This window comes from Hylobates moloch, unplaced genomic scaffold (genome assembly GCF_009828535.3).
Source record: "Hylobates moloch isolate HMO894 unplaced genomic scaffold, HMol_V3 SCAFFOLD_6, whole genome shotgun sequence".
NCBI classification, from domain to species: Eukaryota; Metazoa; Chordata; class Mammalia; order Primates; family Hylobatidae; genus Hylobates; species Hylobates moloch.
This window is the reverse complement of record NW_026652281.1, coordinates 69,098,076-69,115,821: the sequence shown is the minus strand read 5'-3', so window position 1 is coordinate 69,115,821 and position 17,746 is coordinate 69,098,076. Positions and strand designations below refer to the sequence as shown.

The window sequence follows — 17,746 nt, the reverse complement described above, 5'->3', positions numbered from 1 at the left end:
ATGTACAAAATGGCATATGTACAAAGTATTCACTTCACCATTCTTTGATATATCAAAAGGCTGGAAACAACCTACATGTTCATCAGTATGTAACTGGCTAAATAAACTACAATGTATCCATTTAACAAAATATTATGCAGCCCTAAAAGCTGTGAGGATAATCTTTAGTCAACAAAATGGAATGATTTTAAATGTTAAGTAAAAACAAACAAACAAAATAGGAGCTGCAGATGAGTGTGAAGAGTATGTTACCATTCATACAGAAAAAAGAGAGAAATGATATATATAAATATATATTTCAGAGCATTGTCTACAAAGATGGGAACTGGATGTCTAAAGAAGTGTGTGTGTGTGTGTGTGTGTGTGTGTGTGTGTGTGTGTAGATTTTCACTGTAAGCCCTTTTGCAGCTTTTAAGTTTTTAAGCCATGTGAATGTATTTTCTATTTTAAAAATAAAATACAGATTTTTTTGAAAGATTTCACAACTACAACTAATGAATGAATGAGTCATAGGGCTGTGGGAAGGCCCCTAGCCTGAGTGTAGAGAGACCTGAATTTCTAGTTCTTGAATTTACCAGTAACTACTTACCCCATCTGCTAATTAGTCTCCTCCATTGCCTCCAACCTGTACCCAGTCCCTACACATTTTTCACCATAGCATGCACGTTTAAAATAGTTCATTTGTGAGGGCTCTGAACAATTAAATGTCTCAATATAAAAGGCTGAATTCAGGTTCCCGATTAAATAAGTTCCTAGCAGCAGAACAAGTAGTACACGCAATTTGTAAGACATCTTGTGTTGGGCAAGATTAATCTTTCTACCAGTAGATGGGGTTAGTATGATAGGTATGATAATGTGCATTTGCCAAGTTAGAAACTCGCCCTAATGGACACAAAAGCCTTAGAGTTAAATTAATTTAGAGCTAGTCAAAGTCTAGAGTTCAGCCCAACTCCTCTGTTTCACAGATGTGGAAATGATGGCCAGCGAGGTCACAGTCTGACGCAGCCAAGACTGAAACCTACATCTCAGTTCCTGACCAGTCCTCTTTACTCAATACATAATTTCTTAAACCAAAAAAACTAAAACTCAGGATTTCGTGAGAATATAAAGTCCAGTCAGTCTAGGCTTGTTTATCCACTTGTGCTTTTCTTTTCTAAAGTTAAATAACTATGAGAAAGGGGTCTGTAAATATTAACTTAAAGCATGACTGCCAAGTTCATAGATATGACTCTTAACAACTTCCTTCAAGTAACTCATTTTGAAACAGTCAAAAAATTCCTTCATTTTATTGTCTACAATTAGATGCATAACATGACTCAGAAATAAAATCTATTTTTATTTTACACGGAATATAGGCCATTCCTAACTCAGAAATATGATGTGTTGATTCTTTACATTGAGATGTTTAGGAATGACCCAAATGTCCAAAGGTAATACAGGGATTATTCAGTATGTATGAAGCAGCCCTTGGGATGTTATTTTTAATAATTTTGAGTAGGCAATATGGCTTAGTGGTTATAAGCATCAACCCTAGGGTCACGCGGCCTGGGTCAAATCCTGGCCCAACATTTACTAGCCCTGCAACCTTGGGCAAGTTTCTTAACCTATTCCAGCATCAGTTTCCTTGTTATAGAACAGAGATGATAGAGTTGTTGTGAGAATCAAATGAGTTAACACTTGTAAGTGCTCAGAACAATACCAGCATATAGTATCTGAGGAAGACTCCTGAGCCTTCCCAGAAATTTCTACTTCATTAAAAGTGGACACTTGCTCACCCTGGGTAATATCTATTTGGGTCTCATGAACTCTAACAGAATAAAGTGGGTGAGAAAAGTGGAGAAAAAAAATGGGGAAGCAAGGATGTTTTAGAATCAGCTACACTGAGAGGTCTCTAAACCTTTCAGAGTGCCCAGCTTCTCTACTCATCCTTTACTTCATAACCATGGGGTACTCTAAATACTAAAGTTTGTTCTCCAAGACTGCATGTTGGTGACTGGTGGGGGAGGATGTTAGGGGACAAAAGCAACTGATTGCAGGAATGGGTTTTTTGTTTTATTTTGGTTTTGAGATGGAGTCTTGCTCTGTTGCCCAGGCTGGAGTGCAGTGGTGCAATCTCGGCTCACTGCAACCTCTGCCTCCCGAGTTCAAGCGATTCTCCTGCCTCAGTCTCCCGAGTAGCTGGGACTATAGGCACATACCACCACACCTGGCTAATTTTTGTAGTTTTAGTAGAGACAGGGTTTCGCCATGTTGGTCAGGCTGGTCTCGAACTTCTGACCTCAGGTGATCCACCTGCCTCAGCCTTCCAAAGTGCTGGGATTACAGGCGTGAGTCACCGTTCCCGGCCCAGGAATGGGTTTCTGAAGTTGGTATTTGCTTTCCTGTCCAAGTCTTTTGGAAGGGAGGAACTTGGAGAAATGAATGGCCCTTCCATTCTTTTGCAATTTTAGTTCTCTTACTTCAGGGCAAATGCAGAACCCTTTGGGGCAAACCTCACCTTTCCCTTCTTCTTTACTGGCACATCCCTTTACTCCCACAAAGTGTCCAGGGTGAGATTTGCACAATGTAGGGGATTCCTGATTACACGTAGCAGCCAAGGTCAGAACCGCCAAAAGTACTCAGGTGGATGGTGAAGGGAAGCATCCTTTACTCCCATTTCTAATCTTGGCTACAGCTATTTCTCACCCTTAGCAATACCCAATCTTTCCTCTTTATAAAAGCCTTCAGACCACTGCGCAAAGCTTTATCACAAGTAAGCCCTCCTTTCCCTTGATCTTAGGACCACGTGAGGCTAAGGTTGATCTGAAAGGTTATGCGAACACATACTTGCAAAGGCAACGTTCAAATATATATCCCCTGTCAGTAGCACAGTAAGCTCAAAATATTTTTGTTGCGTAAACAGCATATGTACTCTGTGGAGGCAAGCAGGTGGTATCCAACAGTACCCATTTACTATATTTAATATGGTCATAATAACTTCAGGGTCTTAGAAATATGACAATCGTACTCAGATTGAAGAGAAAAAAGGCCAATTTCCTAAGCCCGAGACGACCAGTGGATGCAGGAAAAGCGCAACAGACACTGCCTTGACCACTTTCTAGCTGTGCGATTCTTATGCCAACGAGCCTATACAGGCTTCTTGCCTCGTCTGTAAAAGGAGGTAAAGACAACTACCTCATGTGCTATTTCAATAATTCACTTTAAAAACAACAAAATGCTATGCAACTGTTCTTGCTATTCTTAGCCTTCTAACATCTATGCACGCTCTACATTTATATTTCCTTCGTTAACTGCGGAGCCGTTCCTAAAGGGAAGCTTTTAAAGAGAAAATGAAGATGCTCAGAAGAATTCAACACAAGGTTACATGTGAAAGGAATGTCAGCAGCCTAAGAAAAATCAACCTAGCATCAGGTTTCATTCCAGGGGTGCTGAGAACCTGGAAAAAATAATCTTTGGTGGGACACTCCTAACCCGTGACCGCTGGGTTCCCAGGGGCCAGGGTCGCACCCACGGAGAGCACCCCTTCATTTTACCTCCCCCCCGTCTTTGCTGCCAGCCCGCGCCCTCCCAAGCCTCCCACCTCAGGACCGCTCCGCCTGCGGGCCGCGGCGCCCAGCACCCGGCATTCCCATAAACCCCTTCGCCCGGAGCTTCAGAAAACGAAAGACAAAGCCACCCGCCCAACCCGGCGGCAGGGGCGCGGGTCCGCGGGGCGCCGGAGCCGGGCATGCGCAGAGGCCGCGGCGGGCTGCCGGCCTGGAGGAGCGAGGTCGGGACGAGAAGTCGCCGGGGCCCATAACCGGGTCCGGAGACCGAGACTCGCCTGCTAGCGCCCGCGGCCTCAAGGGCCGGGTAGGAGCGGGAGGGCGCAGGCGAAAGGCGGGACGGAGGCGGCGCGGGCGGCGGGGGCGCAGCGTACCTGGTAGCGGCCAGTGAGCAGCTGGCTCCGCGACGGCGTGCACAGCGGCTGTGTGTAGTAGTTGTCCAGGAGCACTCCGCCGGCCGCCAGTGCGTCCAGGTGCGGCGTGCGGATGCGGGAACCGTGGAAGCCCACGTCGTTCCAGCCCAGGTCGTCTGCCAGCACGAACACCAGGTGGGGCGGCCGGCTGGCCCCGGCGCCCGAGCCCGGCGGCGCCAACAGCAGCAGCAGCAGCAGCTGGAGGACGACGGGGAAGAGCGGCCGCCGAGGTCCGGGGCCTCGGGGCAGGCTCGCCGCGCCGCGCGGACCCATCCTTGGCCGCCCGCGGTCCCCAGCGCCTGTGGCGCCACCAGCCCCGTGTACCGCTGATAGAATGAGGAACTGGGCTGCCGGGGCCTGCTCCGCCCCGGCGCGGGACGGCACCCCCAGCGGGCCGTGGGCTTGCGAGGCCGGGCGCTCGGCCCCCGCCGCCTCCCACCCGGGCCCCCGGCCGCTGTGGCGGAGGAGGAGCTAGAGACGAACCCGCGGGCGCCCGCTGCCCGGCTTCTTGGAAACTGAGCTGACGCTTGGAGGGCACCAAGGCCTGTTATCTTCCCCGGCAATGAAATTTGCACCATGGTTTCCTAAAAAAAAAAAAAGCTGTGTTCTTTAATAACGCTTCACAATTTACAAAGCGTCTTCACAGCCCGCGTCTCCTGTAAAGCCTGCAACAACTCTGGCAGCTAGACATTATAATTAGTGCCAGTTTTTCATAAGAAAAAAGCTTATAAATGGTTAAACCTCTGACTCAGATCCTGAACCATGGTGTCTAGCTAGCAAGTCATTTCTAGCACAGGAGCCCAGCCTGTGGCAGGTGGGAGGACGGTGAAAAGCCTTTCACATTCATTTATGCGTAGTGTACACCCACGAAGCCACTTCCTCGCCACTAGCAAACAGGAGGCCAAACACACAGTCTGATTGCACGGTGCCCTTTGGAAGGTGCAGTTACTTTCAAGTTGCCCTGGGAGGATTTGGAGTGTTGTGTGGTCATTGAATAATAGTTCATTCGCTTGTCCGGATATGACCCCACTCAGAGCTGGCTCCTCCACTAAGCAGTGACCCTAAGAAGCACACAGTATCTAGTTAGCCTGAAATATCTGTGAATGGAAGGAAAAAATCCTTTAGTCACGTGCTTATTGAATTGGGAAGTTAGCCGTATGACCAGTAGATTCCCGTTGCCATTCAGACTTTCTGTCTACTCTCTGTCTGGACATATTATAGCTGTTAACAGGTGTAGGGGAAAATTTTTGCATTGCCTAGAGAACATACCCTTCCAGGTTGAGTCTGATTCCGTGGAAGTTATTTACAACTTTATAAGTTATAGATAAATAACAATGGAAAATAATTCTTATTTATGTATACACAAATGAACTTCATCCAGCGGAGTAACAATCCTTCCCCTCCACGACTACTACCAAGGAAAACAGTTTCACCTCTGCTTGCACATTTCAGTATTCCTGATCTGTTCTTTGGATTGTCCTTTGAATTGGTTTTAACACCTTGCCAATTTCCTTATTAATGAGTTAAATAAAATCATGTATTCACTTTTATATTTGTATGAGGGTCATGATTTTACCTTTTTTTCCCCAAGAATCCTTTAACACATGAAATGTTTGCCTCTTACATACTTAACACTTTTTTTCTTTGCATGAAGTAGATTAGTTTATGTTATATGCACTTTAATCTCTAGTAGAATCAATGAAATTTAGCAGAAAAAAGTGAAAATTTTAGCATTAGTTAAATTCAAAGAATAACTTTGAAGAACTGTTTGACTCATTATGTCAAGGATTGAACTTTTCATTTAAACACCCTGTAGAAGACCTTGAAGGACTGAGAATTTCCGCTGTGGTTTTGTGTGTCTTTCTCCCCCATAATTCTTCCTCCCTAGTCTCCTTGATAAAAATCAAGAAGAAATATTTGATGGGTGCTAATCTGCAGGAACAATTCCTCCTTTAACCAACTTCTCCTGAAACTAGCTAAACTTGCACAGATTCTTACATCCTATGTTTTTTAAATAAAAGCATATGTTAATAATGCTCTGGAAATGTGCAAATAAAAGAGTTAATTCTATTTTCCATCTATGTTTTGAACACATAATGTGCAGTACGAGCTAGTTATTTTACAAAATCTCTCAATTGGAGTTTGATGTTTCTTCACGATTAGATAGAGGTTGTGGATTTGTGCAAGAATACCACAAAAAGTGATGTGGTATGTTTTTCGGTGCTTCCTATTAAGAGGCACGTGATGCTGAATTGCTTTCTTATGGGATAACTTTGTTAGGGTAAACATTTCTTCATTGTAAGGTTAATATTTTCTTTTTGTAATTAATAAATATTTTATGGAGAGATAATTTGAGAATATGTAAATATCCTGTTATGCCTCACACACATTATTTTGCTTAGCAATTTTAGTATCTTGCTTCTTGTTTCAATTAGTTATAATTAGGATGGCTACCAAATGCTGATTTTCTAATTCCTTCATTTCCTCTGTATTTATGAGTTGCCTTTCTACTGTAAGGAAGAACTTTCCCTTCTCATTTATTTATTTCACTACGAACTCGTGAATTCTTGTTTTAATCAATATGCTATAATCCTTTACTGTAGTTATTTCAATGCTCAAATTTTCTCTGTTTTGGCCAGTGGGAGCCCCTACAATCTGGCTTATATCCTTTTGGCATGTCCTCTTGAATCTTTGAGCATGTCCACACATTTTGATACAATGAGATTTTCTAGCCTCAGCTTGCACTTTTCCTCTCCCAATCCTGGAATTAGACATTTCTCCAAGGAACCTTGACTCTTTTTTTTTTTTAGACAGAGTCTCACCCTGTCACCCAGGCTGGAGTGGAGTGGCACAATCTCAGCTCACTACAATCTCGGCCTCCAGGGTTTAAGAGATTCTCCTGCCTCAGCCTCCCGAATAGCTGGGACTACAGACACATGCCACCTCGTCTGGCTAATTTTTGTATTTTTAGTAGAGACGGGGTTTCACCATGTTGGCAAGGATGCTCTCGAACTCCTGACCTCAGGTGATTCACCCCTGTCGGCCTCCCAAAGTGCTGGGATTACAGGTGTGAGCCACCACGCCTGGCCAGAACCCTGATTCTTTTTAGGGATGACATTTAGAAACCAATCTCTGTGTTTTAGATGTGCTCATTGTTACTGGGCTGTCATCACCTCTAGGATGTCTCTCAAGACAAAGATATGAACTATATACACACACACTCACACATACACATAGAAGTGTTTATATGTACACCACACCCACATACTGTATCTAAACATATGTATAAAACCATCGAGAACTACGCGAAGATTGCAGAAGCCTCAGTAGCAGATGCGATCAACTGGAAGAAAGGGTATCGCTGATGGAAGATGAAATGAATGAAATGAAGAGAGAAGGGAAGTTTAGAGAAAAAAGAATAAAAAGAAATGAACAAAGCCTCCAAGAAATTTGGGACTATGTGAAAAGACCAAACCTACGTCTGATTGGTGTACCTGAAAATGATGGGGAGAATGGAACCAAGTTGGAAAACACTCTGCAAGATATTATCCAGGAGAACTTCCCCAATCTAGCAAGGCAGGCCAGCATTCAGATTCAGGAAATACAGAGAACGCCACAAAGATACTCCTCGAGAAGGGCAACTCCAAGACACATAATTGTCAGATTCACCAGAGTTGAAATGAAGGAAAAAATGTTAAGGGCAGCCAGAGAGAAAGGTCGGGTTACCCACAAAGGGAAGCCCATCAGATTAACAGCTGATCTCTCAGCAGAAACTCTACAAGCCAGAAGAGAGTGGGGGCCGATATTCAACATTCTTAAAGAAAAGAATTTTCAACCCAGAATTTGCTATCCCGCCAAACTAAGCTTCATAAGTGAAGGAGAAATAAAATACTTTACAGACAAGCAAACGCTGAGTGATTTTGTCACCACCAGGCCTGCCCTAAAAGAGCTCCTGAAGGAAGCACTAAACATGGAAAGGAACAACCGGTACCAGCCACTGCAAAAACATGCCAAATTGTAAAGACCATCGAGGCTAGGAAGAAACTATAGCAACTAACGAGCAAAATAACCAACTAACATCATAATGACAGGATCAGATTCACACATAACAATATTAACGTTAAATGTAAATGGGCTAATTGCTCCAATCAAAAGACACAGACTGGCAAATTGGATAAGGAGTCAAGACCCATCAGTGTGCTGTATTCAGGAAACCCATCTCACGTGCAGAGACACACATAGACTCAAAATAAAGGGATGGAGGAAGATCTATCAAGCAACTGGAAAACAAAAAAAAGGCAGGGGTTGCAATCCTAGTCTCTGATAAAATAGACTTTAAACCAACAAAGATCAAAAGAGACAAAGAAGGCCATTACATAATGGTAAAGGGATCAATTCAACAAGAAGAGCTAACTATCCTAAATATATATGCACCCAACACAGGAGCACCCAGATTCATAAAGCAAGTCCTCAGTGACCTACAAAGGGACTTAAACTCCCACACAATAATAATGGGAGATTTTAACACCCCACTGTCAGCATTAGACAGATCAACGAGACAGAAAGTTAACAAGGATATCCAGGAATTGAACTCAGCTCTACATAAAGTGGACCTAATAGACATCTACAGAACTCTCCACCCCAAGTCAACAGAATATACATTTTTTTCAGCACCACACCACACCTATTCCAAAATTGACCACATAGTTGGAAGTAAAGCTCTCCTCAGCAAATGTAAAAGAACAGAAATTATAACAAACTGTCTCTCAGACCACAGTGCAATCAAACTAGAACTCAGGATTAAGAAACTCACTCAAAACCACTCAACTACATGGAAACTGAACAACCTGCTCCTGAATGACTATTGGGTACATAATGAAATGAAGGCAGAAATAAAGATGTTCTTTGAAACCAACGAGAACAAAGACACAACATACCAGAATCTCTGGGACACATTCAAAGCAGTGTGTAGAGGGAAATTTATAGCACTAAATGCCCACAAGAGAAAGCAGGAAAGATCCAAAATTGACACCCTAACATCACAATTAAAAGAACTAGAAAAGCAAGAGCAAACACATTCAAAAGCTAGCAGAAGGCTAGAAATAACTAAAATCAGAGCAGAACTGAAGGAAATAGAGACACAAAAAACCCTTCAAAAAATTAATGAATCCAGGAGCTGGTTTTTTGAAAAGATCAACAAAATTGATGGACCGCTAGCAAGACTAATAAAGAAGAAAAGAGAGAAGAATCAAATAGATGCAATAAAAAACGAAAAAGGGGATATCACCACCGATCCCACAGAAATACAATCTACCATCAGAGAATACTACAAACACCTCTATGCAAATAAACTAGAAAATCTAGAAGAAATGGATAAATTCCTCGACAAATACACCCTCCCAAGACTAAACCAGGAAGAAGTTGAATCTCTGAATAGACCAATAACAGGTTCTGAAATTGTGGCAATAATCAATAGCTTACCAACCAAAAAGAGTCCAGGACCTGATGGATTCACAGCTGAATTCTACCAGAGGTACAAGGAGGAACTGGTACCATTCCTTCTGAAAGTATTCCAATCAATAGAAAAAGAGGGAATCCTCCCTAACACATTTTATGAAGCCAGCATCATCCTGATACCAAAACCTGGCAGAGACATAACCAAAAAAGAGAATTTCAGACCAATATCCTTGATGAACATTGATGCAAAAATCCTCAATAAAATACTGGCAAACCGAATCCAGCAGCACATCAAAAAGCTTATCCACCATGATCAAGTGGGCTTCATCCCTGGGATGCAAGGCTGGTTCAACATACGCAAATCAATAAATGTAATCCAGCATATAAACAGAACCAAAGACAAAAACCACATGATTATCTCAATAGATGCAGAAAAGGCCTTTGACAAAATTCAACAACACTTCATGCTAAAAACTCTCAATAAATTAGGTATTGATGGGACGTATCTCAAAATAATAAGAGCTATCTATGACAAACCCACAGCCAATATCATACTGAATGGGCAAAAACTGGAAGCATTCCCTCTGAAAACTGGCACAAGACAGGGATGCCCTCTCTCACCGCTCCTATTCAACATAGTGCTGGAAGTTCTGGCCAGAGCAATCAGGCAGGAGAAGGAAATAAAGGGTATTCAACTAGGAAAAGAGGAAGTCAAATTGTCCCTGTTTGCAGATGACATGATTGTATATCTAGAAAACCCCATTGTCTCAGCCCAAAATCTCCTTAAGCTGATTAGCAACTTCAGCAAAGTCTCAAGATACAAAATTAATGTACAAAAATCACAAGCATTCTTGTACACCAATAACAGACAAACAGAGAGCCAAATCATGAGTGAACTCCCATTCACAATTGCTTCAAAGAGAATAAAATACCTAGGAATCCAACTTACAAGGGATGTGAAGGACCTCTTCAAGGAGAACTACAAACCACTGCTCAATGAAATCAAAGAGGATACAAACAAATGGAAGAACATTCCATGCTCATGGGTTGGAAGAATCAATATCGTGAAAATGGCCATACTGCCCAAGGTCATTTATAGATTCAATGCCATCCCCATCAAGCTACCAATGACTTTCTTCACAGAATTGGAAAAAACTACTTTGAAGTTCATATGGAACCAAAAAAGAGCCCGCATCGCCAAGTCAATCCTAAGCCAAAAGAACAAAGCTGGAGGCATCACGCTACCTGACTTTAAACTATACTACAAGGCTACAGTAACCAAAACAGCATGGTACTGGTACCACAACAGAGACATAGATCAATGGAACAGAACAGAGCCCTCAGAAATGACGCCGCATAGCTACAACTATCTGATCTTTGACAAACCTGACAAAAACAAGAAATGGGGAAAGGATTCCCTATTTAATAAATGGTGCTGGGAAAACTGGCTAGCCATATGTAGAAAGCTGAAACTGGATCCCTTCCTTACACCTTATACAAAAATTAATTCAAGATGGATTAAAGACTTATATGTTAGACCTAAAACCATTAAAATCCTACAAGAAAACCTAGGCAATACCATTCAGGACATAGGCGTGGGCAAGGACTTCATGTCTAAAACACCAAAAGCAATGGCAACAAAAGCCAAAATCGACAAATGGGATCTCATTAAACTAAAGAGCTTCTGCACAGCAAAAGAAACTATCATCAGAGTGAACAGGCAACCTACAGAATGGGAGAAAATTTTTGCAACCTACTCATCTGACAAAGGGCTAATATCCAGAATCTACAATGAACTCAAACAAATTTACAAGAAAAAAACAAACAACCCCATCAAAAAGTGGGCAGAGGACATGAACAGACACTTCTCAAAAGAAGACATTTATGCAGCCAAAAAACACATGAAGAAATGCTCATCATCACTGGCCATCAGAGAAATGCAAATCAAAACCACAGTGAGATACCATCTCACACCAGTTAGAATGGCCATCATTAAAAAATCAGGAAACAATAGGTGCTGGAGAGGATGTGGAGAAATAGGAACACTTTTACACTGTTGGTGGGACTGTAAACTAGTTCAACCATTGTGGAAGTCAGTGTGGCGATTCCTCAGGGATCTCGAACTAGAAATACCATTTGACCCAGCCATCCCATTACTGGGTATATACCCAAAGGACTATAAATCATGCTGCTATAAAGACACATGCACACGTATGTTTATTGCGGCACTATTCACAATAGCAAAGAGTTGGAACCAACCCAAATGTCCAACAACGATAGACTGGATTAAGAAAATGTGGCACATATACACCATGGAATACTATGCAGCCATAAAAAATGATGAGTTCGTGTCCTTTGTAGGGACATGGATGAAACTGGAAAACATCATTCTCAGTAAACTATCGCAAGGACAAAAAACCAAACACCGCATGTTCTCACTCATAGGTGGGAATTGAACAATGAGAACTCATGGACACAGGAAGGGGGACATCACACTCCGGGGACTGTTGTGGGGTGGGGGGAGGGGGGAGGGACAGCATTAGGAGATACACCTAATGCTAAATGACGAGTTAATGGGTGCAGGAAATCAACATGGCACATGGATACATATGTAACAAACCTGCACATTGTGCACATGTACCCTAAAACCCTAAAGTATAATAAAAAAAAAAATAAATAAATAAATAAAACCATGAGTTTATAATGAATACCTCTAACTCTATTTCCCCTCATTTCTATATGTGTATGGGTTGTACCAGTTTTCATCACTAGCAACTGAGTAGTATATTGAAAACAGTTTGGCAATTTCTTAAAAAACAAGACCTATTCTTATCCTACAATCCAGCAGTCACCCTCCTTGGTATCACTCTGAAGGAGGTGAAAACTTACATCTACACAAGAACCTGCACACATGTTTACAAAGCAGCTTTATTCATAGTTTTGAAAACTTGGAAGCAATGAAGATATCCTTCAGTAGGTGAAAGGATAAACAGTAGTACATCCAGACAATGGAATAGTATTCAACAATAAAAAAATAGGAGCTATCAAGCCATGAAAAGACATGATGGAAGTTTAAATGCATATTATGAAGTGAAAGAAGCCAATCTGAAATAGCTACATACCGTATAATTCCAGCTGTATGACATTTTGAAAAAGGCAAAACTATGGAGACAGTAAACAAGATCAGTGGTTGCTGAGTTTGGGAAGTGGGGATAAGTAGATGTAGCATGGAGGATTTTTTAGGGCAGCAATCTCCAACCTTTTTGGCACCAGGAACTGGTTTTGTGGAAGAAAGTTTTTCCACCGACCGGGCAGCAGGGGTGTGGGGATGGTTTCAGGATGATTCAAGCACATTACATTTATTGTGCACTTTATTTCTATTATTATTACATTATAATATATAATGAAATAATTATACAACTCACCATAATGTAGAATCAGTGGGAGCTCTGAGTTTGTTTTCCTGCAACTAGATAGTCCCATCTGAGGCTGATGGGAGACAGTGACAGATCGTCAAGCATCAGATTCTCATAAGGAGCCCGCAGCCTAGATCCCTCACACGTGCAGTTCACGATAGGGTTTGTGCTCCTACGAGAATCTAATGCCGCCGCTGACCTGGCAGGAGGCAGAGCTCAGGTGATAATGCAAGTGTTGGGGAGCAGCTGCAAGTGTAGATGAAGCTCCAGTCGCTCACCCACTGCTCACCTCCTGCTGTGCCGCCCAGTTCCTAACAGGCCACGGACAGTACCATCCATGGCCTGGGGGTTGGAGACCCCTGCTTTAGAGCAGTGACACTACTCTTTATGATACCACAATGGTGGGTACATGTCATTATACATTCATCCAAACCCATAGAATGTACAACACCAAGAATAAACCCAAAAGTAGATTGAACTTTACATGATTATGCTGTGTCAATGTAGGTTCATCAGCTGTACAGATGTACCACTCTGGTGGGGGATGTTGATAATGGGGGATGTAAGCATGTGTGGGTACAAGGGTTATATGGGAAATCTCTGTACCTTCTTCTCAATTTTGCTGTGACTCTAAAACTGCTCTAAAATAACTAAGTGTTTTTTTTAGAAGTACTATACTTTTTTTTCTAATCTGATACAAGAAATGATATATCAGTATAGTATTTTGGTTTTGCTTTTCTCTTATGAATAAAATTGAACATTTTTTCATGTGATGAAGGGCCCTTTTAATGTCACTTTTGTGAATTGTCTGTGTTGTTTTCAATTGGTTTTTTGGTCTTTTCCCATTCAATTTTAAGAATTCTTTATATATTACACAGGTTACCCCTTTAATTGTGGTATTTATCACAAATATTTTCTTCCAGTTTGTCAGCTGTCAAATTGGTGTTTTTAACATGGAAAAGTTATTTTTCTTCTTTTTTCTTTTTTTTTTTTTTTCTGAGACAGAGTCTCGCTCTGTCGCCCAGGCTGGAGTGCAGTGGCACGATCTCAGCTCACTGCAAGCTCTGCCTCCCGGGTTCATGCCATTCTCCTGCCTCAGCCTCCCAAGTGGCTGGGACTACAGGCGCCCGCCACCACGCCCGGCTAATTTTTTGTATTTTTAGTAGAGACGGGGTTTCACCGTGTTAGCCAGGATGGTCTTGATCTCCTGACCTCATGATCTGCCCACCTCGGCCTCCCAAAGTGCTGGGATTAGGAAAATTTTTTTAATATTAGACAAATTTATCAATATTTTCTATGATTACATCTGGATTCTGAGTCACAGTTAAACTATCCTTATACCAAAGTTAAACTAAAATTTGCCCATTTTTTCTACTAGTAATTGTATAGTTGCATTTTTACATTTAGATCCCTGATCCATGGGCATTTATTTTGTGTACAATGTGGAATATGGATCTCCTTTTCTTTTTCCAAATGGCTGGCCAGTTGTCTCAGCACCATTCATACGGAATTTCATTTTTGTCCCAATGATATGAGATGCCAATTTTAGCATATGCTTAATTTCCACATATACTTGGCTCTATTTCTAGGTTTCCAGTTAGTTATATTCTACTTGCCTGTCTGTTTACTCAAAGCACCAGACTGTCTCAGATTTAGAGGCTTTATAGTATGTTTTCATGTATGGTAGGGCTAATGACTCTTCATAGCTTTTCACTTTCAGTGTTTTCCTGGCTGTTCCTACATGTTTTCTTCCTTTTTCTTACTTTCTCTCTCTTTTTTTTTTTTTTTTCTGACAGTATCCCCTTCTGTTGCCCAGGCTGGAGTGCAGTGGTACAATCATGGCTCAGTGTAGCCTCGACCTCCTGGGCTCAAGTGATCCTTTTGCCTCAGCCTGCCGAGGAGCTGGGGACTACAGGTGTGAGCCACCGCACTCAGCTAATTTTTAAAACTTTTCTGTAGAGACGGGGTCTCACTATGTTGCCCAGGCTGGTCATGAAGTCCTGAGCACAAGTGATCTTCCTGCTCTGGCCTCCCAAAGTACTGGGATCACAGGTGTGAGCCACCACACCTGGCCCCAAAGTCTTTATAATATTCAGTCGTCATATCTAAGAATAAGGAATGCCTTTCCATTTAAGGTCTATTTTTGCACATTTTAGAAGTGTTTTCCTCATATCAGTTTTGCACTTTTCTTAAACTTATTTCTAAATATTTTTATCTTCTCTTTTGCTATTGAAATGGTGCTTTCTCTACCATTATAACTTTTAACTGGCTATTATTTGTGGACATGAAGGCTACTGTATCTACCAATTTGCATCTTACCAATTACTGAACTCTTTTATTGTTTGAGTTGGTTTAATCATTAGTTTCTTTTAGGGTTTTCCCAGTACATAGTCATATCAGTAAAAACTATTCCAGTCAGTTAAAAGGTGCAAAAATTGGGACAGAAATAAAAGCAGCTCCCAATTCAGAAGTGAGATAAAAGCTCATTGTTTGGCATGTGGGGTGCCTGGAACTCTGAACATATTTTTTACATAGAAATAATATACATAATCACCTGGCTTGCATTCTAACCCTCACAAAACCTATTTAACCCATAGTGAAAATCTCTTATAACTCCTAAAGTCAGTAAGAAAAAGACCAACAAACCAATTTTTAAATGGGTAAAGTATAGGAACATAATTGTTAGCAGAAGAGGAAATACAAGTGGCCATTAAATATATGAACAGATGCTCAATCTCACTCAAAAAGAGAAATTCAAATGGAAACATCAATAATATACCAGTGATAACTCAATGCTTTGGGGAGAGTGTAAAGAAACAAGCCCTCTTATACATTCATCAAAGAAATGAAATTTGGCATAACCTCTAAGGGGAACAACTTTGCATATTTATCAAAATGCACGTACACTTTCATTCAGCAATCCCAGTTCTAGGAATTTATCCTATAGAGATACTCAGTATGAGAAATATACAACAAGATATTCACTTTAGCCTTATTTGTAATAGAAAAAGGCCAATAATAGGGTCTGGTTAAATTAATTATGGAATACTAAGCAATCATTAAAAAGGATGATATGGATAATCTCCAATATACTGTTAATTTCTAAAAGTTAGGCAAAGGACACTATGGTTGGTATGCTCTCGTTTGCTTAAACACAGATGTGTATATATATGCATATATATAGATATATATAGAGAGAGGTGCATGCATGTTTATAGAGTATTTCAAGAATGTACAGAAGAAATAATAACATTGATTGTCTCTGGATAGACTGGTTAACTGGGGACAGGGATGGGAACGAGAATAACTTTTCACCATATACCCTTTTATATCTTCTAAATGTTAAACTGTGCATATATCATCTATTTCAAATAATAATAATAATAATGTAATAACATAGTTTACATTTCAACAAAAAGTAAAGTTCATTATAATTGAGAACAGAGGACCAAGAATAAGTCTTCCCCAGTGAACACCTTTGTAAAGCCTGCAGGCCACGCACTAAGAGAATCATATAGATGCTAAGGCCGTGCCTCTTGATTTCTGCAGTTTGCAAGGTTTTTGGCTTGTGCTGACTGGTTATAAGTTACATTCAGAAGTCATGATTCCTGCATCTTGGTGCTTCTCCTATTTTTGTTGCAAAGTCTTTGAATATGATAAACATGACATACAAAGACTAAACAATTTTAAATGCGTTATCTCTAAATGATTAACCGTTGGGGTAGAGTAACAAGAGCTTCCTTGCTGGAGAGATGAACGTGGTAAGAGGTCTTTCTTCAGAGAGAAAACTTGAAGTTCACTAACTACATGTGGCAAATTGTGGTTAGTGTTACTTATTGCTTCATTACCACCCTGAACTGTCCAGAAGGAGATAGACTTGAACATCAGAAAGAAGACTAAACTTTGTTAATTTAGGTGCCAGCTATTAAATATTTTTATGATCTATTTTGTTTTAGAAACAGATAGGAATGGATTTATTACTACCTTATCTAAGTGAGGAGCAGAGAGTCTTCTTAAAGGCCCTTAAGATCATAACTTATAGAGGTGTTTTTGAGGTCCTTTTATCCTTCTTTTAGCTAACAAATATAAGTTATTCATTAGTGTTAACTACTGTCAATGCATTAAGAACCATCAGGATTCTAAGCATATAGAAAGGTAATTCTCTAGCCGGGTGCGGTGGCTCACACCTGTAATCCCATCACTTTGGGAAGCCAAGGCAGGTGGATCACCTGAGGTCAGGAGTTTGAGACCAGCCTGACCAACATAGTGAAACCCCGTCCATACTAAAAAAACAAAAATTAGCCGGGCATGGCGGCACTCACCTGTAATCCCAGCTACTTGGGAGGCTGAGGCAGGAGAATTACTTGAACCTGGGAGGTGGAGGTTGCAGTGAGGCAAGACTGCGCCACTGCACTCCAGCCTGGGTGACAGAGCGAGACCATCTCAAAAAAAGAAAAAAAAAAAAGGGGTAAAAGAAAAAAATTGTGTGTAAGAAGCATCTTCAATTTATTGTTGGTTTTGTTCTTGAGTTAGTGTATGTGTGTGTGAGCATTGGGAAGAAAAGGGTCAGAGAAAAAAAGAAAAAGATTTATTTTAGTTCTGAGATTCTCCAAATTTATGAAATTGATAGTCTGGATAAGAACCACTATGGCCAATTCAAACTGAAACTCCCTTGACCTCTTCATCCCACCCATTGCTTACCACCTCCTACTTCCTTAAAACTAACTAGAGAGAGAAGACCGTGCAAAATAGAGCCATTCTTATAAAAATATTCCAGCATAGCACTTTTTTGTGCATAAGACAATTGCACGAAAGAGTACATAGGTCAAGGAATCATCACAAAGTAACTACCATGTAACCACCAGTCAGATCAAGAAACAGGATGTTGGACTTTTATCTTATTGCTTTTTTCCTT

At 41.1% G+C, this 17,746-nt stretch overlaps 1 protein-coding gene across 3 annotated transcripts in view; it reads right to left on the bottom strand.

Moving 5' to 3' along the window:
- ARSB (arylsulfatase B) overlaps positions 1-13,696 on the bottom strand; it is a 205,026-nt gene extending 191,330 nt beyond the window's left edge. The window contains exons 1-2 of one of the 3 annotated variants that reach the window (XM_032156986.2): positions 4,870-4,929; positions 3,920-4,542 (exon numbers count right to left, since the gene is read on the bottom strand). In XM_032156986.2, coding sequence (XP_032012877.1) covers positions 3,920-4,231 — 312 coding nt within the window. In that variant the 5' untranslated portion in view covers positions 4,232-4,542; positions 4,870-4,929. Of the gene's footprint in view, positions 1-3,919; positions 4,543-4,869; positions 4,930-12,840 lie in introns of those variants that run through there. The other 2 variants (XM_058440771.1, XM_032156984.2) reach the window with 2 other exon arrangements.
- Between the last annotated feature and the right edge of the window lie 4,050 nt (positions 13,697-17,746).